The 13,455-nt window shown below is 31.7% G+C and overlaps 1 protein-coding gene across 1 annotated transcript in view; it reads left to right on the forward strand.

The window, feature by feature from the left end:
* The first annotated feature begins 9,360 nt into the window (after positions 1-9,360).
* The window catches only part of LOC107162340 (uncharacterized), a 148,686-nt gene continuing 144,591 nt past the window's right edge, over positions 9,361-13,455 (forward strand). The window contains exon 1 of the mRNA XM_089215147.1: positions 9,361-9,922. Coding sequence (XP_089071273.1) covers positions 9,415-9,922 — 508 coding nt within the window. The 5' untranslated portion in view covers positions 9,361-9,414. The remainder of the gene's footprint in view (positions 9,923-13,455) is intronic.

The raw sequence follows: 13,455 nt of genomic DNA on the forward strand, positions 1-13,455 counted from the left end.
CTTTTTTAAAGTATTTGAGTAGTATTTTAAATACTTAACAATTAAAGTATTTGAGTAGTATCTTAAATACTTAAAAAAATATTGTTTTGAGTATTTACTCATATACTTTTTAAAAGTATTCTTTACAGGACTGCATGTTTAGTATAACAAATAAATACTATTCATAACATGAAAGCCATTGATGCATCACAACTCGTTAGGCCTGCAATATTCATACCATATTAGAGTAACGGTGGGTGTTAACTAGTTAAAAAGATCGAAGTAAATTTCAGAGTTTAAGACTTATAAAATGTTATCTTGACCTTATAAATTATATTACAACAGAAAATTATCCATTGTGATGACTTAGACCTATATAATATGCGTTTGTAAACTTGTATATTACAATTCTATTTAAACTAAGCTATTATTGTGATGTAAATATTAAGAAGTACCTACCTGTTATTGTTTTTGTTTAATTTTAATCACACTGTATACCTACAATGATTTTAACTAAAAGTAAACATTGTAAAACATATATTTCTTATTAAGTTATAAATTAGACCAAATAGTTATAATAATTTCTAAAACTACTACGGCGTACAATTATGAGAGATATTGAAATGATTTTTTTATTCTTATTTGAAAAAATTAAAATTTGCACATTTACTCATGTGTCACCTGAAAGACGGTACTTAAAAAATAAATAATGATTACATTTTTTTCTAACATTTAAAATTAAAAATAATATTATATGGAGATAATTTACTTATCATAACTTAAAGTTACTTAATTAACTCTAGTTGATTTTTTAAAATTAACTTTCCTAAATTTGTACACTAAGTTTAATCAGTTCTTTGCACTCAACTAACACACTAAAAGAGTCTCCTATTGTGACAATAAGATACAAATAACAGCTTGCTGTCAGTAAAACTTAATCGAAGAACTTCTGTATGATGAAATCTTATTGTATGGAAAAAACTAGGTAATAACGACTGAAAATCGATCTTAGTTATTTAAGCTATTCAATAAAATTATAATATTATTAATCAACTCCAATACTTAGATGCGAACTGAGAGGTTCGATTTTGACGCAATCACGTAAACTTTTCAAAGGGGTAGTGAAATTGGCGCCGAAGTCTATACTGACAACCCGATATTTTATTCACATTTTATTTACACCATACCTAACTTTTTAATAAGTTAATTATGTAAGTTATTATAGCATGAATAATAATTAAATGTATATTGAAATCGTAACATCCTTGACTAATAAAAGGGTTCAGTAACGACTTTGAACATTATCCAAAAGGATACTATACAGCACGCGCGTGGAGACGTCATCCGGGTCAGGAATGAACGGGCCGATCCCTTTTAACGTTCAGAGGGCATAACACTATACGTTTGCACTTGAATATATTATGATGATCATCATCATATTACGTCTAACCAATACAACGCACAATAATTTATTAGGCATTATCATTGTTATTATTATTAAACATTTTTACGGTGTACGAGCGCGCGCGTGTAGAGTCGTCCGACCAAAGTTGTTTTAATTTTCCAAAACATTGGGTCGCTGCACATCGTGTTTTATGTATAATACAGTAATGTAATACGGTCGTAACAGTCGTCCAGTCGATTCGAAGGGAAAACGGATTATTATCCGGTCCACACTGTATCAGTCACTCGGGGTGCGGAGAGTAACAGCTTTGCCGAGGATAATTGGTCCATTAATTTTCGCAGCTTCTCCTCCGCATGGTCCGCCGTCCGACACCTCGTCGCGATCGACCCGTGCCACGACGCCGCCGAGGGATTACGAACGACTGCTGCTGCTCTCCCTCCTCTTTCTCCTCCACCATCACCACTACCTCCGCCAACCACGTCGCAAAACCAAAGGGAGAAAACGTTTCCGCCGAAAACGCGAAAACCCGCTGAGTATATTACTGCCACCACCGGAACGGAACACTCGCCGAAACAAAAACATATATAAATGTATATTGTATAATACCATACGAAAAGTTTATATTATTATTATGTACGCGAAATACGATGCACCACAGGATCACGTATAATCCTCCCTAGGTTCGCTTTATCGTCGACTTCAGCGACACGGTGTGTATATAATACCTTGAAACTTTGAAAGGTAAACGCTCACTTTCTCAAAAAGTATCAACTTCATATATATATATTGACATACATATATTTTACTTCATTATAAAACTGTTTCTAAATTGGGATTTTAAAAATAAAAATATTTTTGGTTCTAACTTAAGTTAGGAGATAAATTTTTTCTATGACGGGACCATACATTTTTAATTTCATACTCTAGCAGAATATTAAACAAGACAAATCGACATTTGAACGATTAATTAGTTATAGATATAACTCAAATACCTCACTATTTAAAGTTATAATAACAAAGTGCAACGTGGTCGGGGGACCTTGTTACGATATTATAGTTATCCAGGGCAGGTTTTCTATTCCTTATAGATAAGTTTTCAGTAGCTTTTATAGGGGTTAAAGCACTGTGTATGAGGTATTTTTATCAATAATAAACACGTTTGGTTTATAGATCCATATTAATTATTATATTAAAAATAATACTTTACTAATGTAGATGGCTGTTAATAAGTGTATTGGTGAGTTCGCTCCTGTTGATAATGACTGTCAAACTAACTGCTGTGTGTCATTTTAATAATAAGTAATTATGTGCATCGGTAGAAAAGTGTTGAGTGTATATATTATGTATTGGTCAATCATATAGTGTGTGTTAAGTGTGAGTATAATAAATTTTTATATACCTACATATAAAGTGTAACGAATGTTACATTAACCCCTTCTATTTTTCAAAGTTCAGTACATTTCAGTTATATGTAATTATTATATTATATTATTTACAATACCAATTTTAAAATAAATAATACATACAAGTTTTAGTAAATTTATATCATTGATAGCATTTAGGTAGATTTTCCATGTGCACATACACACACACACACATTCCGTCTAATGACAATCATATGTTTTGTATCTTGTATATAAAATATTTCATCGTTAATCGGACTATTAATTCAGTTTGTTCTTATTTTGTAATTTAAGTGCATATTAGTACATTGTAGTTGAGTTCTTAATAATGAAGTAGAAGTATTTAGTAACATATTAAATACACTCCAAGAATTTGGAACTTTAACACAAACCCTGTCTACAACTAACTAACTTTGTATTTAAGAACTATTCAATCTTAGAGTTAATATTATTTTTTCTCTTTGCCTTTGGTACCCACACACAGATAAATTGAGATCATGCAAAATGAACTAATTAGTATGCTGCTGTATTCATAAAACAAAATATACAATATACAATTCTTTTTCAGTTCTACAAAACATGAGCTTGTAACTGTCCGCAGCATTCAGTAATTCATTTAAATTAATAGGTATATACCATTCATTACATTCCACAAGGGTTGTGTCTCACGGATGCGATGTCGTATCCGCTGTTGTTCCCAAGCAGAGGAGCCGGTTGGCATAATGGGATGAGACAAGACGGCAATCGCCGGATCCAAGTCCGCAATCGGAACAGTATCAGGGAGTTTGCGTGCTTCCGTAATATGTTCAATAAAATTATTTATATGAATGAAAGCTAGTGTTTATTTTAATCACGTTTTTCGTGATATTTACAGAAAGGCACCTAACAAAATTTGTTCAAACAATAGGGCACCGCCTGCTAAAAAGGTTGGGAACCGCTGATTTAAATCATTCTATGTGTTATAATGTGTAATAATTGTGTGCGCAACCAACGTCCACATTGTACGAGCGGTACAATTACTACAATTACCACGACTAGAACATTTATTAAACATACATGCTTGAAAGTAATTTCACTTATAATTATATCATATTAAGAATATTAGAGAAAATGAGACAACTTAGCTACCTAGGAAAAAAAAAAAGGTCAAGGGGGGGGATCTATCCCCCATATCCCCCCCCCCCCATAAATACGCCACTGCCTACGCTGAGTATATATGTTCAATTAAATTTATAAGAAAAGATGATATAAGGATAATATAAAATTATAAAACTGTTTCTCTAATCATTCATGAAGCTTCTCTATTGCAATGTGTATAATAATTACAATGTGCATAATAATGTATAATAATGTGTATTAAATATAATGAATATTATATTACAGCAGACTTAGCCACAATGTAGATTTCACTACTTTGATAGGCCGACTTTTTTGGTAGGGAGTTTGGAACTTGGCATTTTTTCACGGTTATGTTTTTGTTGGGGATATCAATTATTTTTGCGGCTTCAGCATCGTGGACGACGTGTTATTATTATTATTTTTTTTATATATATATATATATATGTCTTAGATCTTCTCTTGTAAGACCGTTTGGGTTTCTATTGAGGAGCTGAGAAATTTGACTCTTGAGCATTGTCAATGCCAGGCAAAGATACCCAAGTACGGTCTTTTATTTTTCGTAAAAAAATAAACAAATATAAAATAAATATAATACATATATTATATTTAAGTCGACTACAAACAATTCCTTATTACCAAATTGTAACGCTGTTTGAAAGTAAACGTTTATGCGTGCTAAGCGCGCCACTTCATACGTTTAGAAATACACTCACTGAAGCGGTATTAATTTTGAAAAAAATTAAATTTTTAGATTTTTCCCTTTAGTTACACTGTAACCTACCTTTGTGCCAAATTTCACGTTTCTACCTATACGGTAAGTGTCTAATAATGTTGATGATCAGTGAGTCAGTCAGTAACAATTTTGCAAATTTTGAAATCCTCCCATTTTGAAATGGCACAATATTAAGGGCTCATTTTCTTACAGCGTCCTAAACTACTCGAGATTAATCTGTGTTTTAAATTTCAAAAGTTTATCTTAAGACGAAACAGAGATATATATGTTAGAAAAACTGGGCAAATTGGTTCGTGTAAAGATACACTGGCATTGTTGGAACTTGGCCTGGCGCACTGCCGTCACTGCGGCACCTGCCACTCAGATATGTAAAAAATAGTTCTTACATTACACTTTTCATCATTTTATTGTATGAATATTAATTTATAAAATGTAGTAGTATTGCAATATCAATACATTAATACAATATACATCATATCATAATAATCATAATATGTATATTTGTATAATGTTTACTAACCTACCTTTTATTTCTTATGAATGTTATACGTATGACATTTTAGTTTTTTATTTGATTAAATTTATTCATTCTACTTTATATATCTTACTCACTCAGCCTAACCTCATATAAAAATATCATCTACTGGACCACATAAGATAGTAATAGTCGTCTTATTGATATTATTGTTTTGGTTTTCAGTTTCGTTAACTCAAGATACGTCAGCCCACCGGAAGGCATCTGGAGGTTGTTTTCGTGCGAACTACACGAGAGAAGTCAAACGATCGTCAGACTTCCTGTCCACCTGGAAGGTTGACAGAATGTGTATTTTTCGCCAGGGCAAGTGCAAGAACGCTTGCAAAACGAAGCTTTACATCGAACAAGATTAACAGAGTTCTTCATACTTAACGTGCACGATATGATGGCCCAGCAATACCTGTACCACGAAATACCGACACATTACACATGGAACGCGCCGCAGAGAACATGATCGCGGCGGCGGAGACTGATGGCAAACGAGACGTTGGCTCGGATGTACATTGTCAATCCACTGGACCGGGACGGTTTAAACTTGTGACTGCTACTTCTGAACCGAAGAGGCCCGCAGTCCTTTCGTCCATCCAGGACGGGATCGTTCACGAAACATACACGGTGGTAACTGCGGTATCTCTTCGTCACAATACTGGTGTTCTACGAGCCCTCAAACCCACTAGCGTTGTACGAGGTGAATCAAGCAAACCTGATGGAGGATTTTAATCGGCGCCTCCAAGACGTCGACCGCGCCAAGGCCGCGTGTTTGAACGCCATTGGGGATCTACTTCGTGCGCACGGAAAGTTGCAGGGCGACTACGGCTTGCCCCTGGCGGACCCCTCATGCTGGAACCGGAACAGGACGGCAGTATGTTCCACACAATAGACGCGGCGGCATGGTGGGCACAAAAATTGGACGACATGAACGCCGAAAAACGGACGGTGTTCGACCGCGTGATGGCGGCCATCGACGATCGTCAAGACGTAGCGAAAACTTTCTATGTCGAAGGACCCGGTGGTACCGGGAAAACAACGCTGTATGGATGCCTCATATGGTTGCTCTGCAACCTGTGTTGTGTGTCGCATTTACCGGGATCGCGGCGTCTCTCATGGACGGTGGCATGACCCTACACTTGACGTTCGGATTGCTGTTCGGTACGCTGACCGAAGACTCCACATCGACCATCACCATGCAGTCTGAGCTAGCGTACAGGATACGCGGCGCGGCGCTGATCGTGTGGGACGAGGCGCCAATATCCCCGGGACTGCAATTGACTGTAGTGGATCGCCTGCTTAAGGACTTCATGGGATCATAATTGCCTTTCGGTGGTAAGCCCATGTTGTTCGCGGGTGAATTCAGGCCCGTGGTCCGAAAAGGATCAAGAGGTGACATTGTCATGTCTTCGATCAAGCGAAACGGTCTATGGCGGTCATGACGAAGTGGCCAATTTCCTCACAGAGTTCCTCAACAGTTTGGAACTAGACAGCTTGCTACCGTACCGGCTGACGTTAAAGGTGGGTTCAATTGTAATGTTGCTCAGAAATCTAGATCTAAAGAGACGACTGTGCAACGTTACGAAGTTGGTGGTCACCAAACTGCTTCATAGCAGTTTAAAGCCAGGGTTTTGAGCGGCGATGCACAAGAAGATATCATCGTCCAGTGGCGAGGACGACCTGCCCATCATTATGCGGCACGGTAAGGTTGTCTTTCGCCATGATTATTGATAAGTCTCAAGGTCAGACGTTTGATCGTGTGAGTTTGCTACTGCCGTCGCCCGTGTTCATGCATTGGCAATTTTACGTAGCTTTTTCGAGAGTGAAAAACGCACAATCACTGAGAAGTAGGTATGTACGGTGATGACGACGGTCGATTTATCACCAAGAATATTGTGTACAGGGAAGTTATGTAATGCTATATTTGTAGATCCCTCTACGGTTGACTTCCAAGGATCCAGTGAAATCCCCTCCGGTTCTATATGACACCGTTGGGATCTATGTGACATCTACGGGTCTATGTGTACCCCCAAGGACCATTTATTATTATCATTACTTTTACCTCAGCATAATTCAATGATAACATCATAATAATAAAAATAATAAAATTAATAGTTGATATAATAATACAATAATGATAGGCAATAGGCAATATATACAATTCCTTATAAATTTGAAAAGTTAACTTCATTAAAAAAAAACTCAATAGTATTTATTAGTTTATATTACCAATACTAACACCAATGTTTCCTCGTTGAAAACGTTAATATTTATGTTATGTATAACTGACGACGACAAAGCTCAGATTTGTAAATTGACAGAATAATATGAACATCAGAACATCCAAATTTAAAATTAGTCATCAATTATTATTGTTCTTATTATTAATTGATGAAACGAATTAATGAAAATTCACCGCTTTTAGATATTATCACAAAAAAAAATGATTTATATGCGCCAAGCCCATTATATAAATGTTTAAAAACGACAGTTTTTTTAAACTCACTGACGTAAATAGTACAAATCAAACCGATAAAAAATTATTTATATGGATAATTTATGAAAACCATTATATACGGTTTGTACAAACTACGCGGGACCGCATTTATATAATTATTGAATCACAGTTGTAGTATTTATACATATATATTATTATGTATATTATGTGGGTTCAGTCGTAAATTACCAAAATGGAAAATGAATATTTTTTTCGATAATAACATAATCTATGTATACAGCCAAGGATTAAAGGTGTCAAATACGCATAGTCACTTTTAAAATAATTTTGGTTTTTGTACAAAAATAAAACAAAGTCTTTCAGTCAAAATATTTTCAAAAACTACACATGGTGTCACACCGTTTAGGTATTATCGGATGATAAAAAAAATCGTTCCTGTAATATGCCAAGTACCTACTAATGCTCATTTCAAACATGATATGTATAATAAATGGTATTCTGTGAATTTCTTTGATCGCATACAGTTATTAATTAACTTATGTCTTATTGATACTTATCTATGACAATAATGTATCATTTTGGTAATCATAATTTTATTGTATTCTTAGATCGGAGTTAGGAATGTATTGATTTTATGATTTTACCATGATGTGTGTGTGTGTTTTTTTTTATAATAATACCTTATATATAACTAAAAGTTAATCTTAGCTTTTTCGATTTAAAATATATTAACTTAATTCATTTTTATTGATGTGAATATAATAAAATATAACGAATTAACTTATATTTGTTGCTTCGCTCAGAATCTAAAATAATTATCAGTCACCAATGGGATTCAAAACACGAAAAATTTGTATATTTTTAAGGTTATTCATAAGAATGAATCGTAACCTTGGAGCGAATGCATTGGTCTATTTCTAAAATATAACGTATATATGAATATATACATATAATACAGAGTTCTCCTGTAGCTCTTTTAAACAGCTGATTATAACAATTTTAATTTTTCGTTTTGTAAGCAGATACAGCTGTTTAAAATTATTCATTTATTCTCATTAAATTGAAATATAAAGCATGCAATTTAACATCTATATATACATCAGATCCTATATAGATTCTATATTTTTTGGTTTGAATATCAAAATATATGATCATTATGTATTTTATATTTTAAATGTATTGTTGTAAAAAGTAAAACGTATACAATGATTACTCTCGACGATGCATTAAATAATAATATACTTATACCTGTCGACTGATAATGTTTGGTGCGATTTTTTATATTATTTTACGTATTTTTTAGATTAGTATCAAAGTATATTTTAGTAAATTCTGACCGATTTCACGAAATGCGTCTAGCACCTGTTAATTTCAGAATAATTTTTTATTCAAATCACGGTCTATAAAATATCGAAAAACGTAAACAATTTTCCATTTTTGCATAGAGTTAGTATTTAACCTTCAATTAAGTGCATGGGAATCAGGTATTATTATAAAATTTAATATAAATTAATAATACGTAAGGCCATAATATTATACTTTATATAATGTTAAAAAATACTACATAAAATACTGGCTTGAAAATCTGGTGTGGTCAATAAAGTCTAATCGATCATAAACAAAAAAGTGTATAGTTACCAAATAGATTTACGAAAAACCCAAAAAACACTTAAATATTAAATAAATTGTGTACAAATAGAAGTAGCCTGCCATCACTCCGACGAAAACATGAATAAGAAAAATTACCAATGCAATCCCTGTGACAAATCGTTCAACCCAAATGGCAATTTGAAAATGTATCGACCCATACACCATGGTGAAAAACTGTATAGGTGCGATGTGTGTGACAAATCATTCAACCAATGTAGCAACTTGACAGTACATCGACGTACACACACTGGCGAAAAACCGTATTTGTGCGATGTTTGTGACAAATCGTTCAGCCAATGTAACAACATGACAACACATCGAAGAACACACACTGGCGAAAAGCCGTACGGGTGTGATGTGTGTGACAAATCATTTAGCCAATGTAGCAACTTGACCGTACATCGACGTACACACACTGGCGAAAATCCGTATAGGTGCGATGTGTGTGACAAATCGTTCAGCCAATGTAACAACTTGACAAGACATCGACGTACACACACTGGTCAAAAATCGTATAGGTGCGATGTGTGTGACAAATCGTTCAGCCAATGCAACAACTTGACAAGACATCGACGTACACACACTGGTCAAAAATCGTATAGGTGCGATGTGTGTGACAAATCGTTCTCCAGAAGCTCCAGTTTGACGAATCATAAAGTTACGCACCTGCCACTACGATCGGTTTGATCAAAGATCCAAGGATCATATTAAAATAGGATAGATCAGGTTAATATATAATGTTTGCACTGATAATATATGGTGTATACTTTATGATGAATATAATATCATTTAACACTCTGTTTATTATTTGTTCTTTATTGAATTACATAAATATAATTCATCGAAGTTATTCTTATAATATATAACTTAATATCTTAATACATAATAATCTACTTATCGAGCATAACTGTAAAGGTAACACTGCATGTATGATAAAACCCCGAGTATCGGAAGTATACCCTATCAACTATCATTAAATTGACATCATGAAAAAAAAAATCAAAATAATAGTAAAAACAAAAAAATATAACAATGCACATTTCACACATATTGTCAGATACAATTATACGAATTTTTTTTTATTATAATCATACAATAGTGAGTATATATTTACTATGTTATTTTTGTTTGTATTTTATTTTATAGTATATTATAATTATATATTATCATATAATATTGTTATTAAAGACTAAAACTTAAAAATGTGCATGGAAGTATAATAATATGTCCTTAGTTTTATCTGGATATTTAACGATAGTTGATTTTTCTAATTAATTATTTCATAATTATGACGGAAAATTATCTGAGGTATTAAGTTGTTATAAATATATATATTTATTTTAGATTCTGAAAGAAGTGATGAATGTATTGATTTTACAATGATGTTTTTTTTTTTTTTTTTGTGTGTGTACAGCATAACTAGTCAAAATAATGCTTCGATTTCAAACTTTGGGGGTGGTTTCCGATGTAAAATTGAAGATCCTTGGTGCATTATAGAGGTCAAAAGTAAACATTTTCCAACAGTTTTCAAAAAAATCGAGAAAAACAAAAAAAAGGACAGAAAAACGGGAATTTTTACGCAAAATCAGTTTTCGACCAAATCAATTTTTTTATATGGTTGTAATTCACAAACTAATCACTGTATATACTTGAAATTTTCACCAAATATTTATGTTAGTGTTATCTATATACAGTTAAATTTTCAAAAAAATTAGACTTTTTTTGAGTTATTTATAGACCACTTAAATTTTCAATTATTTTGAGAATTTTTTTTTTAAGTATTGGTAAAAAAATGTTGGACGACCAAAAAAACTTGAAAATTTAATACAAGGTTCCTTATGAGTTGTTCTTATTGTAGCTAAAAAAAATAAAAAATCGTAAGTCACAATTTTTTTTAATAAGCGTTTACAGTTCAAAATTTTACGAAATCTGTGGAAAACGCGAAAATTTGCAAGTAATTTTGAAGTTGAAAAATCATAAAATTGTTTGCCTTTATAACTAAGGATTAAAAATACAACACTAAGTTTTCCATAAGTTTTCCTTCGAGTAGCTATAGAGAAAACTCGAGCATAATTATAGGAAAAATTTTAAGTGCGTTTGAATTTTAAATTTTTACGAAATAGCGTAACGATAACGATTTATCCTGAAACGATTTTAAATATTTGTTATTATTAAAAAAGTATAAGTCCTAGATACTTGAAAATTTTATCAGCTATTTAGATTGGCATTTTCTTTACATGATTTAATTTTAAAAATATTTTGACTTTTTTGAGATATTTATAGACGACTGAAATTTTCAATTTGTCTGAACATTTTTTTTTGAAGTGTCGATAAAAATTGTTTGGCCCTATCAAAATACTTGAAAATTTAATACAAAGTTTCTCATAAGTTATTCTTATAGTGATTAAAAATTATAAGAATACATAGGCACAATTTTTTTTTATTAGCATTTGAAGTTCAAATATTGGCAAAAATTCGTCAAAACCATGAATATTTGCAAATTAGTTTTAAGTTGAAAAATCATAAAATTTTTTGCGTTTATAACTAAGGATTAAAATTACAAAACTAAGTTTTCCATAAGTTTTCCTTCAAGTAGCTATAGAGAAAACTCGAAGCATCATTATAGGAAACATTTTATGTGCGTTAGAATTTTAAATTTTTACGAAATAGCGTAACGATAACGATATATCATCAAACGATTTTAAACATTTGTTATTATTCAAAAAGTATAAATCATAGATACTTGAACAATTTTACCAGTTATTTAGATTGGCATTTTCTTTACATGATTTAATTTTCAAAATATTTTGACTTTTTTTGAGGTATTTATAGACAACTGAAATTTTTTTGAAGTGTCGATAAAATTTTTATGGCCCTATCAAAATACTTGAAAATTTAATACAAAGTTCCTCATAAGTTATTCTTATAGTGATTAAAAAATTATAAAAATACATAGTCACGATTATTTTTATTAGCATTTGAAGTTCAAATATTGACTTAATACGTAAAAATCAAATATTAACCAGTTTTAAAAAAAAAAAAAAAAAAAAAGTAGATGAACTAAAACCATTAACCACAAAAAATCCTAACGGTTTGAAGCTGTGACAAGTACTTATGAAAATTATTCAAATAAAGATTTTTTTTTTGATTTTATTGACGAAATTTACAATCTATACATATTCTTTGTACAATTAGTAGGTTTGATAAGATACAGAAAAAAAAAAATGAGTTAAATTACATGAATCGAATGATTTGGGAGGATACTCAGTGGTAACATCCTATTAAAATATATAGATGCAGATGTTAATTTTTAGAAGTATTAAAGTATTTGATAAAATATATAGTTATTTGAGTACAAATTCTAAAGACACTTTATAAGTATTATCAAATATATTCAAACACTATAATATTATATAAATACCTACATATAGTATAAAAATCACATAAAATCATTTGATAATTTGATCTACCATCAAAATACATTTTCATTCGGAAAATTATCACCATGACCTGCTATTGACAATTTAATGATAAAATAATAATATTTAGATTCGTTTATCTTATGATTGGTTATACATTTTTTTGACAATGATAACCCTGTATGAACATCAAAATAAAGGCCAAATCCAACAATAAACATTATTGGAAATGATTGTATGAGTGAACATTATACTGCATCAAAACATATAAACAATAACGTATAATTTATTTATTGTCGCGACTCGCGATGGTATACTCATCAAGTATTAATGTATGAAATCATTATTAAAGTGTTTGTAAATAGGAGAGACATTAGATACCTATTTATTTATTTTAAAATCACAAAGGTCAAAAACATTGTTGAGCTCAAGATTATAGTAAAATTATTAATATATGTATAAGTACCTTGGACACATCATACATGTACTACCTATTCACAATTGCCAATATTGGCCAATGCCGTTTAATTTACAGTTTACACGTTAGAGGACGCAACACAACCATTTATTGTCTCCGTCCAAGTGCAGTTAACATATCAAATTTACGCTCAGTAGATCACGTTTAGCTCTTTTAGTTTAAAAACTAAAGTGAATCAACCTATTACGAAACTTGATGTTAAGAACATTATCTGTGTTTTTTAAAATGGTTGAATTTTGTAGCAATTTATGCGTATATAAATAAGCGTAAATTAAAAATACTCATAAA

The sequence above is a fragment of the Diuraphis noxia genome, unplaced genomic scaffold (genome assembly GCF_037042655.1).
Source record: "Diuraphis noxia isolate RWA-SAM2 unplaced genomic scaffold, SU_Dnox_SAM2 contig0001, whole genome shotgun sequence".
Taxonomy (NCBI): Eukaryota; Metazoa; Arthropoda; class Insecta; order Hemiptera; family Aphididae; genus Diuraphis; species Diuraphis noxia.